This window comes from Marmota marmota, unplaced genomic scaffold (assembly GCF_001458135.2).
Source record: "Marmota marmota marmota unplaced genomic scaffold, marMar, whole genome shotgun sequence".
In the NCBI taxonomy this organism is placed as follows: domain Eukaryota; kingdom Metazoa; phylum Chordata; class Mammalia; order Rodentia; family Sciuridae; genus Marmota; species Marmota marmota.
The window spans coordinates 18,052,232-18,079,063 of record NW_026000168.1 but is presented as its reverse complement, the minus strand read 5'-3'; the positions used below and the strand labels follow the sequence as shown (position 1 = coordinate 18,079,063).

The 26,832-nt window shown below is 42.4% G+C and overlaps 2 protein-coding genes across 3 annotated transcripts in view; one reads left to right on the top strand and one right to left on the bottom strand.

Annotated features, from left to right (window-relative positions):
- Positions 1-22,266, bottom strand: part of CUNH3orf22 (chromosome unknown C3orf22 homolog) — a 46,808-nt gene extending 24,542 nt beyond the window's left edge. Inside the window, exons 1-2 of one of the 2 annotated variants that reach the window (XR_007342010.1) lie at positions 21,961-22,266; positions 20,493-21,239 (exon numbers count right to left, since the gene is read on the bottom strand). The gene's annotated coding sequence lies outside the window, so the exon portion shown is untranslated. Of the gene's footprint in view, positions 1-20,492; positions 21,240-21,960 lie in introns of those variants that run through there. The other variant, XM_048787166.1, reaches the window with a different exon arrangement.
- Positions 12,852-13,778, top strand: LOC107150184 (vomeronasal type-1 receptor 94-like). The gene has a single exon (XM_015495130.2). It carries the CDS (start codon positions 12,852-12,854, stop codon positions 13,776-13,778), a length of 927 nt encoding a protein of 308 aa, XP_015350616.1.
- Positions 22,267-26,832: the final 4,566 nt, after the last annotated feature.

Below are 26,832 nucleotides of genomic sequence, written 5' to 3'. Positions count from 1 at the left end.
AGGATGGCCCAGGATGCCCTCTTCAGACAGAGCTCCGGGGAGAGAGGGGCTGCAGCAGCTCCTGGCTGCCCTGATGTTCTGAGCCCCAGGTCATGACTTGAACCCTGGAGGAAACAAGCCGTCCTCAGACTGGAGGATCTGAACACAATGACATACATCAGAGAAAGATAATGTGGAAAAGAAGTTGAGAAACAGGTCTCATCTGAAGAGCTCACCATGGGAGGAACAAGAAAAACGTAAGAGGGCAGATTAGAAGATGAAACATAAGTGGAGAAAAAAGTGTGAATGGAGGTTTGTTTCTTTAAGAAATCATCCCTAGGGTCCCTTGGAGCTGATGGAGTGAGGTCCCTTTGAGAGAGAGGTAGCACAATGGTGACTCCTCTCCTGCCCTGACCAGGGAAGACTCCACTTAAACATTTTGCATCCTGCCACTGTCCAAATCATGGACAATCCTGATATCTATCTATCTATTTATCTATCTATCTATCTATCTATCTACCTACCTATCTATCTATCCATCGATCATCTATTGATCTATCTTAACAAATGGGCCAGACACTAGTGATCAATAACAAAGTCAGAGCAGCCCAGTCATTGGCAAGGACAGCAGTGGATGAGGAGGAGGCTCTCAGCAGAGCCCCACACCAGCTTGGGCTGCCACAGCTGTGTGTGGAGAGACACAGGCTGCAGGGGGGGGGCATATCTGTTTTCTCGGGTTCAAGGTGAACACAGTCTCACGTGTCCTGTAACCACTGGGATCTATGTTTTTATTCAGTGATGTGCATTAGCTACAGAAAGGGCATATTTGGTTTTTTGTTTCACTCAGATCAAGTTCACCACGACTTATTTTGTTTCACTCAGATCAAGTTCACCACCACATCTCTGTTCTCCCTGATGTCCTGTAGAGGGGACACCGTGGGACCTTTGGAAGCCAGGAAGGGGCAATCGCTACTCTCACCACTTGGTTTTAATATTAAACAACTGCAGCCCCTGGTCCCTGCTCCAGCTTGAGCCCCCTGGCACTGGATTTAGCCCTTTACTTTGGCGACTCATGAATATTGTTAGTTTTTTAATAAGAAATGATTATCTCAAGTAAATCACTTCAGGTTCTCATCTATTTCTCAGATGGCCGAGAGTTTAATGTACGGCTCTATCAGATCTCAAAGATCATATTTCTGAGTTGTCTTGCTATTTTATGCTTCATCCTTACTAGTTCATAGTAATATTCACCAAGGAAGAGAATTTTATTTTACAGGATTGATTTTCATTCTCTTGTCTCCATAAATCAGTTCAAAATGTTTTTTGATGTTTCCTAGAGCATGATGGGTTAACTTTTGTGAGGTCAAAACTGAGACAAAATACTTCAGCATAAGACAATGCTATTTGATGTTTTGTAGGAATGTGAGGCTCAACTCCCTGTATAAGTCCATGATCCAAACAGAGAACATCATTCCATTCTGATTAATTGAAAAGTACTTCAGTGTGTATAACTTTCTCTCTTATTATCTCAGGTAGTAAAACTAAATGCTGAAAAAAATATTTTGAACTGATTTATGGAGACAAGAGAATGAAAATCAAGCCTGTAAAATAAAATTCTCTTCCTTGGTGAATATTAATATGAACTAGTAAGATTGTAGCAGAAGATAGCAAGACAAGTTAGTAACATGAAATTTGAGATCTGATAGAGCCGTACATTATACTCACTGCATCTGAGAAATAGATGAGAACCTGAAGTGATTTACTTGAGATAGTCATTTCTTATTAAAAGTTAACAATATTCATGAGTCACCAAAGTAAAGGGCTAACTGTAGTAAGAAGAGCATTTCCCTTTGCAGACTAGAGAAAACAGTCCTCTGAGCTGTTGAGTGTGGGTAGAGCTGGGGACATAATTCAGAGCTACCAAATAACCTAACATACAATTTGACTATTTTAATTCTTCAGCACAGTCACAGAAGCCCACTCACATACTGGTGCTGCATCTTAGGAATAGAAAAGCACTTACCTGGGCAGGTGGCATGGGGAGTCAGGAGACCTGAGCTGATCCTGCACCGTTTTAAGGAAAACACGTCTTTAACTCACCTCTCTGTAGGCCTTTAATTTTAGCATCTGAAGAAGGTGACAAGATGCCACTTGGGAATGCAGAACTGTGGCTTCCCCAGTGGAACATGTCACTTACTTTTACTTTGGTCTCTGCTGGATAATAGAAACTGGGGGAGAGTCGAACTCAAAACTTTTCTCAAGTCCCTGGACACACTCATGTGAGGATCTCACAGCTCCCAGTCATGTGGACTATACCCATATTCTCATTTTTTAAAACCCATGTTCAAATTAGCTCAATCCTATACCACACATTGTAATGTCTCTCCTCTGGGGTGAGTGGTTACTGCCATCTCCCATGCATTCCCAGGGGCTCTGAGGGTCCTTTCCCTAAAATGTGAGGCTGTCATCCCTGGTCCACTCTCATAATGACCATGTGGTTTGGGGTATTATGTCTCCTAGGGTTTCTAAACTCAGCTTCAGGTTTGCATTTCTGTTTCAGGTTAAGAAAGATATTAAGATATTACAATATCCATTCTGGCCATGAAGACAAAATATATAATTTTGAAAATAAAGCTGACCATGCAGAGAAGATGTTATAAGACATGTGAGTAGAATTTCCAAGAAATATGAGATAACATGAAAAGACCAAATTCAAGATTTATCAGGATAAATGAAGGCACAGAGATTTAAACCAAAAGAATGCACAATTTTTCAATGAAATAATATCAGAAAATTTCCCAAACCTAACGAATTAAGTGCAAAATCAAATACAGGAGGCTTATAGGACCTCAAATATGCAAAATTAAAACAGACCCACACCAAGGCACATTATTATGAAAATGCCTAACATACAAAATAAGGATAGAATTTTAAAGGCTTTCAGAGAAAAATGACGTGTCACATTTAGAGGGAAATCAATCTGGATCTCAGCCATTTTCTCAACTAAGACCCTGAAAACTAGTATGTCTTGGAATAATATATGCTGAGCTCTGAAAGAAAGTGGATGCTAGCCAAGAGTACAATACCCAGGAAAATAAAATCTCAGAATTGACGCTTAAATAAAAACCTTTCATGACAAACATAAGTTAAAAAAATTCCCAAGACTAGAAAGACTGCCTTACAAAACATACTCAAAATATTTATTGAAGGAGAAACAAAAAATATACGTGAAAAATAAGCAAAGGGAGGAAAGGACAAACTAATTGAAATTAAAAGCCAAAAATAAACCAAAATGACTGAAAATACAAATCATATCTGATTAACATCTTTGAGTTCTCATAGGACTCAGCCAATTCTAAGAGACTTTCAAAGAAGAACACCAACATTCCTCAAATTATTCCATGCAATAGAAGAGGAGGGAACCTTTTCAAACTCAATCTACAAAGCTGGTATCACCCTGATACCAAAACCAGACGAAGACACATCAAGGAAAGAAACCTCAGACGAATATCCCTGATGAACTTAGGTGCAAAAATTCTTAATAAAATTCTGGCAAACTGCATATAAAACCATTTAAAAAATCTAGTGCACTACAATCAAGAGGGGTTCATCTAAAGGATGCAAGTTTGGTTCAACGTAACGGAAATCAATAAATGTAATACATCACATCAATCGACTTAGAGACAAGAATCATATTATCTCAATAGATGCAGAAAAACTTTGATAAAGTACAGCAAGCATTCATGTTCAAAATTCTAGAAGAACCAGGGATATAAGGAACATGTATTGTAAAAGCTATATATGCTAAACCCAATGCCAACATCATCCTAAATGGAAAGATTGAAAGCATAATCTCTTGAAATTCTGGTACAAGATAAGGATGCCCTGTTTCACCACTTCTTATTCAACATCATCTTGAAACTCTAGCCAGAGCAAGTAGACAGAAGAATGAAATTAAAGGGACATGAAGAGAATAAGAAGGACTCAAACTATCCTTATTAGCTGATGACATGATTCTATATTTAGAGAAACCAAAAAATCTCCACTAGAAAACTTCTAGAACTCATAAACGAATTTATAAAAGTAGCAGGATGTAAAATCGACACCTATAATTCAGTTGCATTCCTATACATCAGTGATGAATTGCCTGAAAAAGAAATTAGGAGAACTATCCCATTCACAGTAGCCTCAAAAAATAAAATATTTGGGAATTAATCAGTCAAACAAAAGAGATAAATGACTTCTAAAATGAAAACCCACAGAACCCTAAAGAATGAGATTGAAGAAGGCCTTACAAGATGGAAAGTTCTTCCATTATCTTGGACAACAGAATTAACAAAATGGCCACACCACCACAAGTGCTACACAGATTGAATGCAGTTCCTATTAAAATCCCAGTAACATTTTCCATAGGAATAGAAATAATCAGTCATAACATTCATTTGGAAAAACAAGAGGCCCAGAATAGCCAAACCAATCCTGAGCAAGAAAAATGAAGCAGGAAACGTCACAATTCCAGACCTTAAATTATACTACAGAGCTACAGTATCAAAAATGGCATTGTATCGGCACCAAGCAGACAGGTAAGAACAGAAGACACAGAGACAAATCCACAGAAGTGCAGTTACGTCATACTAGACAAAGAGGCTAAAAACATACATTGGAGTAATGATGACCTCTCCAAAAATTAAGTGGGGAAAATTGGAAATCCACATGTAGCCACATGCAACTAAACCCCTGTGTCTCACCCTGCACAAAACCCAACTCTAAGTGGATCAAGAACTTAGGCATTAGACCAGAGACCCAGAGACCCAAATCTACCTCATGTTGGCTTAGGAACCAACTTCCTCAATAAAACTCCTGAAACGCAAAACAGTTTAATCAAGAGTAGATAAATGGCATGAAACCAAACCCAAAAGCTTCTTTACAGCAAGGGAAATGATCAAGAATGGGAAGAGAGGGTTTACAGAATGGGAGAACATCTCTGCCACCCACATCTCAGACTGAGCACTAATCTCTAGGATATAACTCAAAAAACTGAACACCACAAAAGCAAATAACCCAATCCATAAATGGGCAAAAAAAAAAAAAAAAAAAAAAAAACGAGCAGACACTTCATAGAGAGAGAAATACCAATGGTCAACAAATATATGAAAAAAATGTTCCACATTTCTTGAGTTTTTTTTTGTTTTTTCTAGCAATTAGAGAAATGCAAACTAAAACTCTACTGAGATTTCATCTCATGCCAGTCAGAGTGGCAATTATGAAGAATACAAGTAACAATAAGTATTGGTGAGGATGTGGGGGAAAGTTACACTCGCCCATGGCTGTGGGACTGCAAAGTGGTGCAACCACTCTGGAAAGCAGGGTGGAGATTCCTCAGGAAACTGGGAATGGAACCACCATGTGTCCCAATTACCCCTCTCCTCAGTCTACACTCAGCGTACTATAGTGACGCAGGCACATCAGTGTTCACACCAGCTCCATTCACAATTGCTCACCATGGAACCAACACAGGTGTCCTTTACCAGATGAATGGGTGAAAAAAATGGGCTTCATACACACCATGGAATGAGGAGTGACACGCATTGCCAGTCAGTGGGTGGAACGGGGGACTGTCATTCTAATGGGAGTTATTCAATCCCCCCAAACTAAAGGCCCAATGCTTTCTCTAGTATGCGGATGCTGGCTCACAATAAGTGGGGGGTAGGAAAGAATGGAAGTACATTGGATTTGTCAAAGGGGAATTAAGGAAAGGGAGGGGCAATCTGAATATAGAAGACAGTGGAATGAATTGTGCATATGAATAAATGACCCATGTAATTCCATATCATGTGCAACCCAGAAGAGTGGGAACCTGGAAAAAAAATAGAAGCCCATGACCTACAAACCTAAAATAAACACAAGAATTTTAAGTATATCTTGCGATGTTCCAGGTATTGGAATTAGATGATAAGGCTCTAAAAAGACCTGTAATCAATGTAATAATAGTTCATACTGGTAAAATAGATGAAAAGATTAGTTATTTCCTGAGAAAAATGGAAAATTAAAGGTATCAAATGAAAATGCAAAGAACTAAAAATATAGTATCTACAATTGCAATTTCACATTTAGTTGGGCATGGTGGCATACACCTGTCATCCCAGAGGCTCGGGAGGCTGAGGCAGGAGGATCGTGAGTTCAAAGCCAACCTCAGCAACAGCAAGGCCCTAAGCAATTCAGGGAGACCCTGTCTCTAAATGAAATACAAAAAGGGCTGGGGATGGGGCTCCATGGTCGAGTGCCCCTGATTTCAATCCCTGGTACAAAAAATTTCACATTTACTGGACTGGATAGATTGGAAACGGTAGAAGAAAGCTTCTGGGAATGGCAAACAGGTTACTAGGCATCCATAGTCAGGGTGAGAAATTCAAATTAAAGTTTTAGGACCGTGGATATAGGTTGGTGGTAAAGTCTGGGCTTAGCATGACCAGTCCCTGGGTTCAATCCCCAGCATCTAAAAGTGTATATAAAAAAGATTTAGAACATGAGTGATCTGAAGTATATAAGCATTCTAACTCATGGACAACTAGAAAGCTGAAATGGGGGCTGTGGCTGTGGCTTAGCAGTACAGCGCTTTCCTAGCATGTTCACGGCCTGGGTTCGATCCTCAGCACCACATAAAAATTAATAAAAATAAAGGTATGGAGTCCAACTGCAATTAAAAAATAAATATTTATTATTTTTTATTTATATATGACAGCGGAATGCATTTCAATTCTTATTATACATATACAGCATAATTTTTCATATCTCTGGTTGTATACAAAGTATATTCACACCAAATTGTGTCTTTATACATGTATTTTGGAAAATAATGTCCATCACATTCCACCATCATTTATAACCTCATACCCATTCCCTTCCCCTCCCTCAATGTCAGGAAACCAGGTGGTCCCCATGAAAATGGAGTGGAGAAGAGGGCATCCATCAGACGTCACAGGGAGAGGATCTACAGAGCCTCAGGAGGATCTAGGGACCTCTCACCCTCAGAATCCAGGCATCACAACATGTGGAAAGGGTATGGGTTAATTTGAACTTTGAATCCAAGTAAGAGAACTTGGAGTTGTCTACAAGATTGGGACACACTTTTTTTTGTCAAGGGAACTCATAGGAAATTTTGAGCACCTCTCCCCAGATGGTTGTTATCTAGAACAAAATCAAATCAAGGGGACTAATCGAAATGTTCCACTGGGGACTACATAGTTCTGTGCTCCCCAGTGGGATCTTGTCACCTTAGTAGAGACACTAAAATTGCAGGCTGCAGAGAGATGAGCTCACAGCCTCTTTTCCTTAGAACCATGTAGGTTATGCTCAGGTGCACCAAGTGCTCCGCATCCATCCAGGTAAGTGCCTCTCTGTTCCACAGAGATAGTAAGTACCTGAAGCTTGTAGGAGGAGGTTGCAAGGGGCAAACTGGGTCTAGGAGTGAGGTTTTTGGTAGCTTGAGACACCCAGCTCTCACCCCTATATTTAAGAAGACTAAGGTGCTCTGTGAAATATGAGGAAGGAGATCTTCCTAGGTTGCGTCATCCTTTGAGACACAGAAAGTTAGGTGCTATTTTTGATAGGAAGTGCTGATTATCTCAGGTTTCTGTTTAATTTTCTTCTAGCAACTATAGCAGTGCTCATGTTACATATGCGTTTCCATGTTTGATATGCTATTTACTCCTAAACCAATAATCAGGGATGTAATAAGTTGCCTGCCTGCTTTATACTAAATATGCTCAGGTTTCCTTTTCTCACCTTCCTGGACAAATAGAATATTACTGATCTCTGACTACTAGACTCTGAGGAATTAAAAACCATAATTTTATATAGCCCAGAAGGTAATGAGGGCAACCTCAATGGCCACAGGCATCTATCAAACTTTCCCATACAATGTTTCTTTTATTACATATAATAACACAATTTAGAAATGAATGGTGCCACTTCATAGTGGGTGCTCTGCCCATGAGCAAATTTCAAGTGAGAGGACAGTGGTCCTGTGTCACCATCCCAGGAAAAGACCAGTGAATCTGATTGTGGTGTCCTTCTCCTTCCCCAATGACAAGGTAATAGAATTGTCCATAGCTAGATAAGAAGACTATTTGTGTCCATTAATCTTCTTTCTTTTCATTATTCACTTAAAAGTTCTCTTTGCCCTTTTCCTAATAATGAAAGTGTCTGAAAGGCCTTTGATTATATATGCCACATTTTTTTATCCATTCATCCACTGAAGGGCATCTAGGTTGGCTCCAGTTTAGCTATTGTGAATTGTGCTGCTATAAACACTGATGTGGCTGTGTCCCTAAAGTGTGCTGTTTTTAAGTCCTTTGGGTTTAGACCGAGGACAGGGATAGCTGGGTCAAATGGTGGTTCCATTCCCAGATTTCCAAGGATTCCCATACTGCTTTCCAGATTGGCTGCACTAATTTGCAGTCCACCAGCAGTGTATGAGTGTGCCTTTTCCCCACATCCTAAACTCATTTTGTCCTGGTGTGTATTTTCAGGTCCTATTTCATGCAAATTCACTTATAGAAAAAAAGTGAGCTTTTCTTCTTCCTAAAGCAAACCGGACTTGACTCACCTCATCAGGGCCACAGATCCTCCTGCAGGTAGGTAAGTTTGGGTTTCCCAGTGATGACAGCTTAGGGTCTGTGATGAATCTAATTTGCGGTTCCCTACTGTTGTTAGAAGACTAATTTTTCTTTTAATGATTCTGAATACAGACTTTAAGATATTCTTAGGGTCTATCTGTAAGTGTGAACCCTGAGCTGTTCATAAATCCTTCCAAATTTCAGTAACAATGGATTATTTTTAGCCTTAATTTCTGGAAATGGCTGCCATTCATTCACCCAAATATTCTCCAGGATTCTCTCCTTCTTGGTCCTTATATATGTCACAGTGGCTCTGCACCCGGCAGGGCACCTGGCTGTGGGTGGCTGTGCCCTCCCTGATGTGCAAGCTGTTTCTCCCTAGTGCTCTTCAGAGTTTCCCAGCTACATCTCTGCCACAGAGAAGAACTTCCTGCCCAATTTTTCCTGAGATCCTAACCCACTTAAAGCAAGATGAGTCTCCCTCCCAGATTTCACTTGTCCATCTTACTTTAGCCATGGGAATTGTGGTAAAGTTGAACTACATAGCAACCGTGAATCAAAGTGTGCTCCTTTGCTGCTGCTGGTATTATTATTATTTTGGTACCAGGGATGCAATCCAGGAGTGCTTGACCCCTGAACCACAACCCCAGAACTTTTCACATTTTATTTAGACACAGGGTCTCCCTAACATGCTTAGGGTCCCTTTAAGTTGCTGAGGCTGGCCTCATCTTGTGATCCTACTGTCTCAGCCTCCCAAACTGCTGGGATTACAGGTGTGCACCACTGCACCTGGGCCACGTTACTTCCCCTGTGACTTATGTCCCTCTCTATGAAAGGTGCAGTCTTTCTAATGTAGTTTGCTTTGAAAAGTGTGTTAACCGAATACCATCATATTGCTAAGAGCCACAGGTTAGGAGGCCCCTTGATTACCCTGCAGGGAAGCAGAAAGTTTTATCCTGGTCCTGAGCCTCTGGGCTCTTCTGTGCTAGACAGGTGTGAGTGGCAGATGCGATGGCTGGGAGAGGACACGCTGGACAATTTCTTTTAGCTCATTTTTATAAAGGGTTCTTATTCACCAGAACAAATTCTAATGTCAATGAGCAATTAACACAGATGTAGCTACATACTTTTAAAAATCACTTACATATTGTATGATATTTAAGTGAAATCAGTATTCTGTATTGGATGTATGATTTGCTGATACATTATGATGTGATCTGAAATTTAGATGGAGGATGGGCACGGGAATCCCAGGGTATAGGAGGCTGAGGCAGGAGGATTGTGAATTCAAAGCCAACCTCAGGAAATTAGCAAGGCCCTGGGCAACTTAGTGAGACCCTGTCTCAAAATAAAAAAGAGGATGGGGCTCGGGCTGTGTATCAGTGGTTGAGGAGTCCTGGGTTCAGTTTCTGGTAGGAAAAATAAACTCTTTGGTTACAGCTGGATAGATTCAGAAATATATAATTGCTCCTGGGTCTACACTGTTTTTGTCATTGAAAGTGTTTGCTAACATTCCTTCATGCTCTGGAGAAAGGAGACTCATTTTTTCATGCTGCTACTGTGCAGTTTTGCCTTCAGACAAATAAGACTTTCTGGTCATTTTAAAGCAACAATGAACTGGGGTCTTAATTTCTGAATATTTTTGAAAACTCCTGACTTCTTCTCATTCCTACTTTTCCAAAACTTTCATGTTTGCACGACTACATATTTTGAAATAAGATTGAAAATCGTGTCCTTGAATGCTCTGATTTGCAGGTGATTTAAACATGTTACTGAAAGGATTTTACAATGCTGGGTGCTTGCCTTGCACATGTTTTAACATGTATTAAACACAATAAAAGCAAAGTCTCCATTTCACACAAATGGTATAACAGAACACAATTTTAGAACTAAAATTAAAAATTTTTATTTTAAAATGTTGTACATAAACCATCATATTTAAACACAGATGTTTATGTTATTCTTTAAAGCTTCATCAGTATATATGTTACCTACATGAAACAGTTGTTATAAGAACAGATGTATGTAATTTTATGTATAAAGATGTCAGGGAATAACATCTGTGCTGTGATCATGTGTGCCTTGTGGAAGATCTTCCTAGTGTCATTTCTGGGCTTGTTATGGTAGCAAACCTGAATATACTGAACAGGGAAAGAATAAAATTTTATTTTTCCTGATCACCACATTTGGGAAAAGAAGAACTTTTTCCCCTAATGGTGTAGAGAATTTCCCTTTTAGACAAACACTGCATATTCTTACTCATGTACGAAACCTAAAAAAGCATTGCACACACTCTCCAAGAAATATTGTTCTAGCAGATCATTCAACAAATCTTCCAGCATAAATTTCAGTCTTGGGCATTTGATTCCAGAAAAATGTCACCTTGAACTTGTAATAGAGATAACATCTTGGAGTTTGTCTTTCAGGAATGGGCTGGACACGTATCCTTTAATTAAAACCTTGAAACACCAACTCTGTTTTAAAACAGCACCAAGTCTGTTTTAAATGTAGTTCTATTTACTACTCTGATTGTAAAGTCTTGAAAAGGAAAAAATAACTATGCTCTTGGCAATAGTTCCAGAATGTTCTAACATAGGCTAGTTATTCTGGATAGAGGATTAACAGCAATGTGACATGTGTAGCCACCTCAGGGGATTCCAAGGACAGACATAAAGTTTCGAGTCCTCAGAACAGAATAGTGCAAATGTTCTACTATGTTGGTTTTTCTATTTTTTTTTACTGCAATTTGAACACAGGAGCAATTAACCACTGAGACACATCTCCACCCTATTTTTATATTTTATTTAGACACAGGGTCTTGCTGAGTTGCTCAGAGCCTGTGTAAGTGGCTGAGGCTGGCTTTGAACTCACATCCTCCTGCCTCAGGCTCCTGACCTGCTGGGATTACAGGCGTGCACCCCCACGTCCTGCCGTAATTTCTTTCTTCTCTTTCTTTTCAGACAGGGACACATCTGATCTGTTATTAAAAGAGCTGCATTGATTCTCCCAAGTCTTGTGCATGAAGAACTGTATGATAATAAGATTAGAAGCCAACATTTCTGGAGAGCTCATTATGTGCCACGAACACTTCCAAGGTTGGTAGGCACACTTTACTTTTTCCCACATAGTCTCTGCAGGATCCACATAACAGGACTCTTTATGTGGACAATTGAGATGACTGGACCTCAGCATCCTAGGGTGCTTAAGAAGAAGCTATTGTAAATGGTAGCTCCAACTCGCAACTTCAACCAGTCCGACATCTGAGTTCACACCAATATTTTCTTGTTTATATATTACAAACATTTGGTCTGGTGGGAAATAAACCAGAGTTAAAATGGTGCAGATATGAAGTAACTCCATGCAGGTCTAGTCTGTGGACACTCATGTTTGGGAGGGCCTTACTTCCAGTTTCTTGCAATCAACCCCCCTGAAATTTGGCCCAATTTGTAGACCTCCTATTATGCAACTGACCAACAAGATCAGGAAAAGGCAAATCAAGTAAGTTCCTGTCTTGCCCCAGACAACCTCAGACATGAGGTAATAGGAAGGAAATATATTCTTTTGAGCCATGACATGACCCCATTTTAAAAAAATCCCTGACACTTTTTATTTTTCATTTTGAGACAACAGGGTCTCAGGAAGTTGCTTAGGTCCTTGCTAACTTGGTGACGTCAGCATTGAACTTGCCATTGTCCCATCTCAGCCTCCTGAGCCACTGGGATTACATGAGTGCACCACGGCACCTGGCTGACAATTCTTAATGTACAAGAAAACTGAGGTATCAATATGTATGACGCTGTGGAGGTCCCAGTGAGATTGGAAGGTACTGAGAGAAGGCGGTGTGTGGAGATGCGTTCTCCAGGGTGTGAATAGAACATAGTTTGGTGTTTTTTTTTAATTTTGTGCTGGGGGCTGCTTGGTGGGTAAGTGCACCAGCACCAAGTTACACCTGGTCCTTTTGACTCTCTATTTTGAAACAGGGTCTCACTAAGACGCCCAGATTGGCTTCACCCTTGTGATCCTCCTGCCTCAGTGTCTGGGGTCACTGGGATTTCAGGCAGACACCACTGTGCCCAGCACCAGAACTGAATTTTCATGTGGAATAAAAATACAGTTGGATGAATCTTCTTTTTTTCTTCATGGAAGTGGTGTTCATTTGAGATTGATGAAGGAGGTCAGATTTGCAAAAAAAAAAAAAAAAAAAGACATTTTTGTGAGTTACTGTGGTCACAATATTTTTCTTTCCCTTGTAAGATGAACAAAGCCAACAGACTGTACAGTAACATTCACATAAGAAACACTGTGTACACCGTGACTGGCGTTGGGGTCATGGCCAACGCCCTTCTTCTTCTGGTCCACATCTCCTTGCACATTACTGGGCACAGACCAAAGCCCTCTGACCTGCCCATTGGTCTCCTGGCCCTAATCCACCTGGTAATGCTGCTCATCAAGGGCTTCATAGCTTTGGACATTTTTATACCTCAGGGGGGCAGGTGGGATGACCTGACGTGTAAATTGCTCATCTACCTGTACAGGTTGATGAGGGGCTTCTCCATCTGTGCCACCTGCCTGCTGAGTGTCCTCCAAGCCATCACCCTCAGCCCCAGGGGCTCCTGCTTGGCAAGGTTCAAACATAAATCTTCACGTCACAACCTGTGTTTCCTTCTCTTCCTGTGGGTCATCTACTCATCCTTCAGTAGCCACCTCTTCATCTCCATTGCTGCTACCCGCAATTGGACCTCAGACAACTTTATGTACGTTACAGAATCCTGCTCCTTCATTCCCATGACCTTCTTCCTCCGGCACAGCTTGTCCACCCTGCTGACCTTCAGGGAAGTCTCCTTTATAGGAATCATGGCCGTCTCCAGTGGATACATGGTGGCTCTCCTGTGCAGGCACAAGAGGCAGTCCCGGCATCTCCATAGCACCAGCCTGTCTCCAGTGTTATCCCCAGAACTGAGGGCCACCCAGACAATCCTGCTGCTCATGAGTTGCTTCGTGGTCATGTCCATCTTGGACAGCATTGTCTCCTATGCAAGAATCACACTGAAGGATGATCCAATATTTTACTGTATCCAGATCCTCGTGACCCATAGCTATGCCTCGTTCAGTCCTTTGGTGTTTATTTGTACTGAAAAACGTATAATTAGTATTTTCAGATATAGTGGGAGAAGACAGTAAACATTTCAGTAGCCAGTGGTGGATAAGTTCTGTTAAGGCGAGAAACTGTGCTGAATTTGGAGTGATTTATCATGACAGAGTGTTTAGAGTCTTTGGTTTAAATGCAATGCAAAGTCTCACTCCCTCTGTTGAACTATCCAGTTGGACATGTGTGGATGCAAGTACATCAAAGAAAGCCAAACCATGAGACTCTGTGAAATATTATGGGGATGTCATGTTTCTCACCGGATCCTTAATAGGGGCCTGTGAGTTGGATGTCACTTGTCATAACCTGGGTTATTGCAAAGTCTTTTTAGATACAACAGTTACAATGTTCTCAAATATTGCATCGTCTCCATTATCTGTATTTTTCCAAACTACACTTGTAAACATATTCTACCATGAAATATCACATGATCCAGCACACACACAAGACACACTCATAGGCCCACACACACACGTTCTACATGCAGAAAGTCAAACAGCCTTCTCCACATCATTGCTCTTAAAACCATGCTTTAAACATTCCAACATAGAAACAACACCTGCAATCATAAGAATATGTAAACAATACGTGATGGCCTCTGTAGACTCTGGAATATCATCAACTCTTAAAATGGAAGAATATTCTGGATCACAGGGCCGCCTAGCTGAGTCCGCAAGTTACTCTACTCAGTGAAGCCGGTTGAGTCGCAAAACAACAAACATTGTATAAATATACTTAAAGACGGTGGGAGTTGGAGTGGGCAGAGTGACAGAGCAGGAACACAAGGGCGTCCAGAGACCAAGACAGGAGGCAGCGGGGAGCTGTCCCTTGGTATGTTGAGAACCTCTGTTCAGTTAGGAAGTGAGTGCTGTCATGGGTGGTGGTGACCGTCGTGCAATAATGTGAATAGATTCCAGGCCACTTGACTGTAGGCTGAAAAATGGTCAGAATGTTTATGTTACATATATTTTATCCTCATAAAAGGGTTTTTAATTATCAACTCAGTTGTGGAAAACATTCTTTCTGAAACTATAAAGTAAGGGATAAGACTCTAAACGTGGCGCAGGGTCATTTGGTGAGCTTTGAAACATCAGAGCTGATTTGTCCCAGTGATGTGAAGATTGGCTTTGAGAAGCTCACTTCTGATCTCAGCCTCTCCCAGGAGAGGTGTTCTCCATGCGGATGCTGTTAGGCACCACTTTGTGCTGCTCTGTGTTCCAAAGACATTCAGCATCGCAGTAACTCCTTTCCCGGGTGAAAGGTACATGCTGTAAGAACACCAGGTTTAGACAATAAGTCACACGTGGGAGTTTACCAATCATGATAGCAGTGCTGCAAAAATTATTCACGTGTCACATATCCTATTTAATTAGCAAAATTAGCCAAATATAAAATACTCTCGAATCAAATGTCTTTATAAAAATGTAGGTATTAAAGGAAGCAAAGAATATGAGATTAAACATTTTAAAAAACAGAAAAGGGACATAGAAACATAGGAGAAAGGTGTCCAAAGGATTACAGGACAGAACAAAGTGGCTGATTAAGTTATTATGAATAGCTGTTAAGTCTGAATCAATGAAAGTCCTCAATCAATTGATATTGGGCGGCTGAGATCACAATAACAGCAGCACGATCTTAAGACTGCACTTCAAGGTGTAGCTATAAACCAGGACAAAAGGACCCAAGAGACATGCAGAACATCCCAGGCAGAATACACTACTCTGATGTGCTCAGAGCAGCGCTCATAAGAGGACACATACCAGGTCACAGACAAGCCTCCTCGATCCTATCAATATCTGATATCCTATCAAGTACATCAACAAGCACCATAGAGTGAAGATAAAATTAAAGACTGAAAACTGTCAATCCCAACTATGTGGAAATTAAACAACACTGTTTAACCAGTCACGCACGGAGAACTCACAAGTGGAATCAGAAATTTCCTTGAGAAAAAAACGAGGATCAAAATACCACCTACTAGAACTTGGGGGTGCATCAGGAGGATGTCGCAGAGACGTGAATCAACACGTTTCCATTCACAACCAGATTGAAAAAGAGAACCCTAGACACGCACAACCTCGGAACACTGAGGTTGGAAACTGGAACTAAACAAGTATTGATGGAGAAGAGTGAACCAGTAACACAAGACACCCCACCCCTCCAAAAAGGGGCCCAGAGACACGGGGACTTCATGATGGAGGGCTACACATTGAACAATTAGCACCAAACCATCTTGATCTCCTCCAAATTCAACACGTTGAGAGCATCATCCATGGTGAAGGCCTGGGGTTTATCCATGGGACACAGGTGGCTCAGTACATGCGGATCATCTATAGGGACACCCAACAACATACAAATTCCAAGGAAGGAGAGACACTGTCTCACAAGTGATGTGTTGACATAGGTATAAACACTAAAGATCCCACAGAATTCCTTTCAGGATTCTGACAGGCATTCAGCAGAACACAAAGGCAACATCCCAAGAATTCTGCTTTGTTTCTTTACAATTGCCACAAAATATGTGAAAAGAAAATTCAAAAGACAATCCTCACAATAAACCAATATAAAGAGCAAAATACTGAGGCATGAACTTGGCACTTGTACCCAGAAAACTATAATGATGCAAGAAATTAAAGCAAACATGAATCAGAGGAACCACGCATCGTATTCATGATGCGAAGAATCAATATCAAAATGTCCATATTATCAGAGTTATGTACAGATCAGATGCAATCCCTTATCCAAATCTCAGGAGGATATTTTACAGAAACAGGAAACGAGGTAGCTAAAATCCACATGCAACTGTACAAGACCCTGAATAGGTAGATCAACCCTGATAAACAACAAAGCTGATGGAACCACACTCAATTTTTAAATATATTTTGAAGCTATGGTAATTAAAACCGTGTGTTAGGGCTGGGGATGGATCTTGGAGATGTAGCCCTTGCCTAGTGTGCATACACAGGACCCAGAGTTCATCACCAACACTTGAAAACCACACCTGCATACAAAAGAAATAAAAAAGGAAGAAAGAAAAAAATTATGGAATAGTGGCATAATAGTAAACCTATAAACTAGTGGAACGAACGGGGTATCTTGATAAACATCCTCATACAATGTCATGGAGACATCTTTCAAAGCGCTGCCATATATAGCCAATGTAGTATGAATAGTCTTTTCAACAGATATTTGTATACAAAAGTAAAATGATGGACCCTTGTCCTACGGCACACACAAGGATCAAGTCGAGATGGATTGAAGACATAGATGTCAGGCATGAATCTGTGAACCTTGTCCCCCCCACCCCCCCAAAAAAAACAATTGGATATCTTCATGACATTGGAATAGGAAACTATTTTCTGGGATATCACACCAAAAGTACAGGTGACAAAGTCAGCAACATAATGACATGTAACTACAAATCGTCTGTACAGAAAGGAGAACTATCAGCTGTCAACAGACAACATATAGGACGAAGAGTATATTTTCAGATCATATATCCGGAAAGAGGTTGATTTTCAATGTTTGGGGCTGGGGCTGGAGCTCAGTTGGTAGAGTGTTAGCCTTGTAAGCACAAGGCCCTGGATTCAGTCCCCAGCACCACACAAAAATTAAACCTTTATTAAAACCTCAAAACTTAGTAAAAAAAATAATAACCTCATTAAAAACAGCACAGGATATGAATAGATATCCCACCCAAGCAAAAACAACGAGCCAACGAGCAAAGAAAAGATGCTCAACATCCATCAATTCTCAAGGAAATGCCAATCAGAGCCACCACGAGGTGAGGTCCTGTCACAGCAGTCAGGAGGGCGATGATGTGAAAGGAAAGGTCACCATGACTGTGGAAGGTGCCCTGTGCCTGGTTGGATGCCTGTCGCTGCCCTCGAGAAATTCTGATAAACATCACCATTGTACTTGTGTTTTGTAAGCAAAGTCCAATAAAGAATGGGATCTGAGCAGAAGGGATGGATGGACACATATCTGCTGCCATTCTTTACCACCCAGGTCAAACATAGTGTCTTGGGTTCTCCTGGGCATTTATCATGCGTTTGATTCTTCCTTTCGATCCACAGGTCCAGGTTCCCATCATTTCTCATTTATCTGAATCCTGGACAACTTCTGTTTTGATTTATCTGGATCCTGGACGTATTCTATTTGTGTATGTCCTGTGGATGAATACATCCAGGTTTCCGTATCTGGAAAATGTCATTTTCAACTCTATTATTGAAATTTGATGCGGTCTTCATGTATAACATTTGGAGGGAAAAAAGTTATTTATTTGTTTTTGTTTACCTTTTAAGATACGGAGGGGATGTGGGGGTAGAAAGATAGTAGAATGAAACCGACATTATTACTATATGTATATATGTGATTGCACGACCAATATGATTCTGCAACAGGTATACTCAGAAAAAATGAGAAAAATGTATCCCACCTGTGTATGAGATATCGAAGTGCATAAATGCATCCTACTGTCATGTGTAACTAATTAAAACAAATTTAATTTTTTTTTAAAAAAGATATGGTCTCCTTCTCTTCTGGGTCCCAGGGTCTCAGGAAGCAATGTGCTTTCACTGTGCTCTAGGGCCTCTGATGAGCTGATTTTGGAGGGCGTGCTCTGCTTTTAAGACAACCTCCTGCTTTCTGGCAGTTTAAATGCAAAGTGCCATTGTCATTTGTGCATATTTTGACCACATCATAACTCAAATAGAAATACTATGGATATAAGTGACTCTGTACTCTGTGTAATTTTTCCAAGTTTCAAAAGACCTTAGAAGGAAGTTGGGTTCTATATCAAAACCTCAGCTTACACAGGGTGACCCTGCATTACTGCAAAACATCTGCTAGGATTTTCTCACGAAGCATTTCTTGTCCAAAACTAATTTCACAAATTACAAGCAAATAGGGTCAATCCTGACCCTGTACTCAACCACTTAGGTGCATGACAGTGAGGTTGCAAGGATATTTAAAGAGAAAAGGTGGTGGTTGTTTCCCATTCCTGGTGACAAAATATCCAGGAATACAAGTTCCTAAAACTTGGGAAAATAATATTTATGCCCATTAATCTTAGATTTTGGGATGTCAGGATTTTTTCTGGGGTTACGGGTGTGCACCACTATGAATGTCCCCCATTTCTTTACTTTAAAAAACATTCTCTTTTCTCCCAGAACTTCTGAAGACTTATTCTAAAGTATCGGTAATGTCAATATTCTGAATCAGAAACTATACTTACAACTTTTTTAAGTTTACAAGGAATTTTGTATAATTCTTAACCTGGTCTCAGCAAGAGGATTTCTGTTCATTTTGACGATATTTTGATCTAGGATTCCTTCCATTTTTTTGGTTAATATTCTTTCATCAAGCTTGTAAAAAAAAACTTAGTCCATTATTTTTCCACCTCTTACTCCCCGTTTTTTCTTTTAGTTTTGGATCTGTAATTATGCAAAGGTTTGAATGTTTATAGCTTATGCACACTTCTTATTAATTAATTATTTTTTTGGGGGGGTACCAGGGATTGAACTCAGGAGCACTCGACCCAGCCCCACCCCCAGCTCTATTTTGTGTTTTATTTAGACACAGGGTCTCACTGAGTTGCTTAGGTCCTCACTCTTAGTGAGGCTGGCTTTGAACTCATGATCCTCCTGCCTCAGCCTCCTGAACTGCTGAGATACATGAGTATGCCACTGTGCCCGGCTCATATTTATTTTGTTTTTTGTTCTTTTAAATTATACATGACAATAGCGTCTACTTTGACATATTTATACAACCATGAAATAGGTCTTATTCTAATTAGGTTTCAGCCCTGTATTTGTACATGATGTGGAGATTTACTGTGGTGTATTCGTATATGTGCAGAGCAAAGTCAGGTCAGGTTCATGTCACTGTCTTTCTTTTTTTTCTGACCCTCATCCCTAAATTGTAGAAGACCTCAGAAGAGGGCAAGACCTCCCACGTTCTTGGATAAGCAGAATTCATATTATTAAAAAACACCATACTACTGAAAGCGCTCTGCAGATCCAATGCAAGGATCTTTCATTTCTATTAAAGTCCCCAGGATGTTCTTCATATAAATGTCCCACTCAATCTCACTGCCACAGACTCTAAGAGGGGAGGAGGGATTGACAGCACACGTTCTATGGGTTCAGCACCTAAGGGACCTTCTAAGGCAGCTGTCCTCTACCAACATCTGGCTGAATTCTCCCAACACCACGAAGCAGAGATCACGAGCCCCATTTTACAAATGAAGAAACTGAGGCTGAGACACAGAAAAAGTCAAAACCCTGCAGGAGACACTCCTAAAAGGAATTCTCAGGTCCCACAGATTTCCTTTGCGCCTGAGGTTTGTGGAAAAACCCAACAAGACTTACAGGCATTTGCCCTATGACACTCTCAAAGGCATCTTGCAAAACGAAGGCTTTATAGAAGCAAGTGATTTATCGTGTATATGTACATTACATGCCACAAATGTATACTTTAAATGTATACTTTAAAATGGATTTTTTTTTGAAAGAGGTAAGCCAGATGGGACCTTGCAAGCCTGTGATCCTAGCAGCTCAGGAAGCTGAGGCAGGAGAATTGCAAGTTCAAACCCAGTCTCACCAACTTAGGACGACCCTGTCTCAAAATAATATACAGACAAATGGCTGGATATGTGGGTCAGTGGCTAAGCATTTGTGGGTACAATCCCCAATGCCCCCCACCTCCCAAAAAGAAATAAAGAAAAAAAAAGGTGTCATCCACTATTATGATTTTGGATGCAATTTTATTTTATGATCTCTTCTCAGGTAGCAAGCAATACACAGGCTCACACATTTGAATTGAGACTCTTTTCTAGAAACCAGAGCACATTACTTGATCTTTATGTTGTATTAGTTTAGTAGAACACTAACTGGGACTCATCGGTGTGGATGCTTCTGATTGAATTCTATTTCATGGCTTATGAAAATCAGAACCCAAAAAAGAGAAGAAAACGCCCCCAGCATTGGCAGAGATTCCAGAAGCCTCCCGGTAATGACAGTTGTAGGGAGAGGTCAAGGCTGAATTCAGACCCTCATCTCACTTGGGGATCTCATTGTGTATTTTGCTTTCCAAGAAGATGGACCCAAAACACTCTGGGCAGAGTGTAATAATCCTCCCTTTCCTGGCGGGAAAATTCATCCCATGCATCAAATTCACTGAGTTACACTAAAACTAGTTGCTGCTCTTAAGAGGAATCCTGAAGGTTTTCCAGGAACCAGGCTGATGAGCACAGAGCCCAAGGCTGTGGCTTCAGGGAGAGTTTACCCGCAGCTCTGGCGCCACCTGGTGTCCAATGCGCGGCTCAGCACGTCCAACAGGGGGAAATGACACTAAGCACAGGGATCAAGCACCAGGTGGGACAGGTTGACAGATGTCCTTGGAAGTTTGGGGGACTCATGGGGACGCAACTGCAGAAGGCGGCGGGCCATCTCCTGAAGCAGGCCTTCATCTCAGGTAGGAGGGTCTCGGGGCAGCTGAGTGACACGGTGAGAGGTGACAATGTGACAACTCAGCAGTGGAAACGGACCCATGGACGGTGTCAGGACATCAGGGACCTAAAGGAGCCCGCGCCTGTTTGGCGCCTGCGCAGCTCTGGCGCCACCTAGTGTCCGACGCTTGCTCAGCGCCTGGACTCTCGGGACAGACCAGGAACAGCAGGGGACTCCCAGAGGACACGAGGACTCCTGGCCAGGGGTCTTCCCCTGTGTCCTCACTGTCCAGGGTGGAGCCTGCGACACGGAGTGTTGACTGTTTTATAGAGGAAAAACTGTCCACCTGTCCGTCTCCACGACATTGCTGTCACCCTTTCCCCCTCCCCTCCTCACCCGCCACCGCCAAACCGTCCTAGAGACCCCGGAGCTGTGCTGGCCTCTGCCCAGCCTGAGAGGTGGCGTCGCCCGTGTCCTGCTCACAGCTACAGCGAGTCCCCAAGGTCGCCCTGGCGGGGTCGAGCCGGCTCTCGTCCGCGCTTCTCCCCCTGCCCAGGGCCAGGACGCCCTGCCCGGGTCAGTGCGGAGGACCGCGGGGGCCGGGCCACCCACCACCCACCACCCTCTAGGCCTCCAGGTCACGCCGTCTACACCGCAGGCACCAGGAGGGGTCTCCGCGACACGCCGGGAGCACGGTCGCGCCCAGAAACCAAGTCTCCAAGGCGACATCTCAGGCCCTCCCAGAGACCCCTGGACCCCAACCCACCTGGACAGACGGAGAGTCCACCAAGACCCTGAGGAGGGACAAGGAGGCTGCGCAGCGGGTCCTCAGCCTCCCTCCGCGGCCTCTCGTGTGAGGGGGGAACTGCGGCCGGCGGAGAGGACTCTGGGGTCACATCTCGGGCCGCGGGAGCACCAGGGCCCGCTCCCCGCTGGGTCCACGGCGACCTCTGAAGGGATTTCCAGTCACACGCGCCTCTCGGGTTCCTTAGCCTCGTGGCATGCTCCCGCCTCTCCCTCAGTTTCCCAGGAGGCTCCTCGTTCCGGCGCTGCGCTCCCCTGCGGAGCCGAGCGGGGCTGAGTGGAGCCCCACCCCTAAGAGCAGCGGGGAGCGGGGCCAGCGGANCCTCCCACGTGATTCCGCTGGCCCCGCCCCCCCTCTGCTCTTAGGGGTGGGGCTCCACTCAGCCCCGCTCGGCTCCGCCCCCAGCTCTGCCCACTAGCCCGGCTCCACTCCGACCCACTAGGCTCCGCCCCCAACTCCACCCATTCGCTGGGCTCCCCTCTCTCTGCTCCGCCCCACCTGCTACCTTAGGCCCCGCCCCTACCCGCCTGCTGGGGTGGGGCTCCACTCACTCATCAGGGTTCCGCTCTCGGCTCTGCCCATTCGCTGGGCCCCGCCCCGCCCACTGCTCCTAAGGGTTGGCCTCCCAGGACCGCTCCGCCCAGCACTTCAGCTCCGCCCAGCTCCTTTTGCTAAACCTGACAGAGGACAATAATGCTTCTCAATGACTTTTCAGTGACACTTCCACCCCAGAATGAACTTGGAGAGGAGTCCCCTGCTCAAGGTCACTTGGTAGAAAGGGGAGATGAGGCTGGTGGGAGCCTGCCTGTCTTCTGCTGCTTTGCATCCCCAAAGCAGGAGTGAAGCCTGCCACTGTGGTCCCCCAGGGGCTTCCTGGGTGCACGTGAGGTGTCACACAGGAGGCACCAGGGTCTAGACTCCTTATGGCATAACGATCATACCTGTGATCCTTGCTCTGTGATAGAAAATTTGGACAGAAGCTGGGCATGCTGGCCCTGACCCATAACCTTGGTGGCGGGGGAGGTTAAAGCAGGAGGATCACAAGTTCAAAGCCAGAGCTCAGCACTGTAGGGAGGTAATGTTGCAGGTAAATGGATGGCGTTGGAGAAGATAATGCTAAGTGTAGTCAGCCAATCCCCAAAATACATGCAGAATGTTTTTTCTGATAGAAGGTAACTGACTCATAGTGGGGTAGGGAGAGGGAGCATGGGAGGAATAGACGGACTCTAGATAGGGTAGAGGGGTGGGAGGGGAAGGGAGAGGGCGGTGGAATGTGATGGACATCATTATCCAAAGTACCTATTTGAAGACAGGAATTGGTGTCTTTATATACAAACAGAGTTATGGAAAATTGTGCTCTATATGTGTAATAAGAATTGTCATGCATTCCACTGTCATATATTTAAAAAATAAAAATCAGGTAAAAATATTTTTAGTTGTCTATGGACCTTTTTAAAATTTATTTATATTCAGTGCTGAGACTTGAACCCAGAGCCTCACACATGCTAGGCAAGTGCTCTACCACTTAGCCACAACCCCAACCCCATAATTTTCTTTTTTATTTTGACTGAGTAATATTTCATGGTGTATATATACCACATTTTCTTTATCCATTCATCTGTTGGAGGGCAGTTTGGTTGGTTCCATAGCTTAGATGTTGTGAATTGAGCTGCTATAAACATGGATGTGGCTGCCTTACTGTATTACAGTGGATTTTTAAAATATTTTTTAATTGTAGTTGGACACAATAACTTTATTTTTTTATGTTTATGTGGTGCTGAGGATTGAACCCAGTGCCTCGCATATGCTAGGCTAGCACTCTACCACTGAGCCACAACCCCAGCTCCCTATACTATGTGGATTTTAAGTCCTTTGGGTATATACTGAGGAGTGGGATAACTGATTCAAATGATGGTTCCATTCCATGTTTTCTGAAGAATCTCCATATAGCTCTCTGTAGGAGTTGCAAAATTTTTTTTTTTAAAAACCCACCAGCAATGTATGAGTGAAAATTTCCCCCTGCATCCTTGCTAACATTGATAATTGCCATTCTGACTGGATTGAGCTGGAATCTCCATGTAGTTTTAATGTGCATTTCTATAATTGCTAGAGATGTTTATCATCTTTCCATGTTTGATGACCATTGGTATTTCTTCTCCTGTGAAGTGCCTGTTCAGTTACCTTGCCCATTTGTTTGGTGTCAAATAGATGAGTTCTTTGCATATCCTGGAGATGAATGTATCTATTTGAGGGGCAGATGGCAAAGACATTCTCCCATCCTGTTGACTCTCTCTTTACATTCTGTTTTTTAAAAAATATTTATTTTTTTTAGTTGTACAAAACACCTTTATTTTGTTTATTTATTTTTATGTGGTGCTGAGGATCGAACCCAGGGCTTCACATGTGCTGGACAAGCGCTCTACTGCTGAGCCACAACCCCAGCCCAAAATTCTTGATTGTTTCCCATTTATTGATTCTTGATTTTCTTTTTGCTCTTTAGAGATCTTGCTAATGGAGTCTGTTCCTACATCAACATGATATTGAGATGGGCCTATATTTTTCTTCCAGTGGACATAGGGTTTCTGGTCTAATACCTAGGTCCTTGGTCATTTTGAGTTGAGTTTTATGCAGGGTGAGGAGGCATAGAGGTTAAATTTTATTGTTCTACATATGGATGGCTAGTATTCCCAGCACGATTTTTTTTTGAAGAGTTGACCCTGGAGAATTCCTGAACAATGAAAAGAAATTGGCTTAAAATGTTTTTTTTTTTTTTGCTTCTTTTGCTATGATAATAATGGATATTTTGTTATATTTATTAACCTGAAACAGAGGTGAAATCCTGGGGCTGAGTTTAAAAATCCCAGAAGACATATTACCCAAACCACATGGTCAGCATGAGAGTGGACCAAGGAAGGTGGTCTCACATTTTAGAGAGAGGACCCCCAGAGCCACTTGGAATCCATGGGAGGAGCCAGGAACCACCCATCCCAGAGTCAAAGTGTTACAATATATGACGTGGGTTTGAACTAACTTGAATATGGGTTTTAAAAAAGGAGAGAGTGCTTGTGGTCTACATGATTGGGAGCCTTCAGATCCCTCACACAGATGTGTCCAGGGAATTAAGAGAAAAGTTTTGAGTTCGATTCTCCCCAGATTGCTACTATCCACCAGGGACTAAAGTAAAAGTAAGAGTCAGGTGACATGTTCCCCTGGGGGAAGCCACGGTTTTGTGATCTCCAGTGGGATCTTGTCACCTTCTTGCAGAAGCTAAAATTAAAGCCCTACAGAGAGGTGAGTTAAAGAAGTCCTTTGCTTAAAAAGGGTGCAGGATCCGCTCAGGTCCCCTGACTCTCCATGCGACCTGCCCAGGTAAGTGCCTTTCTCTTCCTGAGATGCAGCACCAGTGTGTGAGTGGGCTTCTGTGACTGTGATGAAGGATCAAAAGAGCCAAATTGTATGTTAGGTTCTAACATAGCTCTAAATTATGCATCCAGCTCTCCCCACACTCAACAGCTCAGAGGACTGTTTAGAATTCAGAGGAAAGTTTTCTTCTTACTTGATTTTGCCCGTTAATTTCGTGGCTCATGAAAATTTGTTAATTTTTTAATAAGAAAAAAAAACATTTTAAGTAAATCATTTTAGGTTTCTATCCATTTCTCAGACTACAAGGAGTTTGATTTGCTGCTCTACTAGTTTTCAAAGTGCATACTAATAAGTGTCCTGGTTATTTTCTGCTTCAGCGTGACGAATCCATATTCCTATTCATCCAGGAAAAGATAAATGTTAATCCCAGAATTTTATTAAACACACTTGGTTTTCCTTCTCTTGTTTCAAAAACTCAATCCAAAATACTTTAAGCATTTTCTTCTAATTCTGAGATAGGGAGAAATAATAATATATACCAAAATACCTTTTAATTGATCAGAAGGAAATGATATGTTTTTTTTTCAAATATGATACTTATAAAGAAAGTTTATTCTCACATTTTAGAGAAATAGCAAATAGCCTTTTCTTATGCTGATGTATGTTGTCTCCGTTTTGATCTCACAAAAGTAAACCGATGGTGCTCTGGCTGCCCGAAGGTTTTGAACTAGTAGTTGCTTAATATCACAACCAAGGGACAGTAGTGGCCGCCCCTTCCTGGATTCTAAAGGTCCCATGGTGTCCTCCCTCCAGGTCATCAAGGAGAAAGGGGATGATAGTGGAGAGGTGATAGTGAACTTGATCTGTGCGATAACAGCAAATGACATCTGCCCTTTCATGTATCGAAGGCACATCAGGAAGTGAGGATGCAAATCACAGTATTTACAGGACGGTGTCCATGGGGCACCTGAGAAAGCAGCTATGTCCCCCTCCCTCCCTCCAGCCAGTGTCTCTCCACACCCAGGCCCCAGAAGCCCAAGGTGCTGTGGGTCTGTTTTCCTCACCGCTGATCGGGGTGCACCAACTGGGGTGCAGAATGTGAAATATTTAAGTGATGGCTCCTTGGTCAGGGCAGGAAAGGGCGTCTCCACTGGGTGACAGTTCCCTGGAAAGGACTTCACACCATCAGCTCTAAGGACCCTGGGGATAAGTTTTTAAGAAATAGATTTCCATTCCCATTTGTTCTCCACTTACGTTTCTCCTGTAATCTGCCCACTTAGACTTTCCTTGTCCTCCTCGCTGGGCCCTCCCTCACTGTGACCTGTCCCTGAACTTCTTTTCCATATTATTTTCTTTGGATTTTTGTCATCGTATTCAGAACTTCCAGTCTGAGGGGAGCTTGCTTCCACCAGGGTTTGAGTCATGACCTGGGGCTCGGCCCATTGGGGCTGCCAGGAGCTGCTGCAGCCC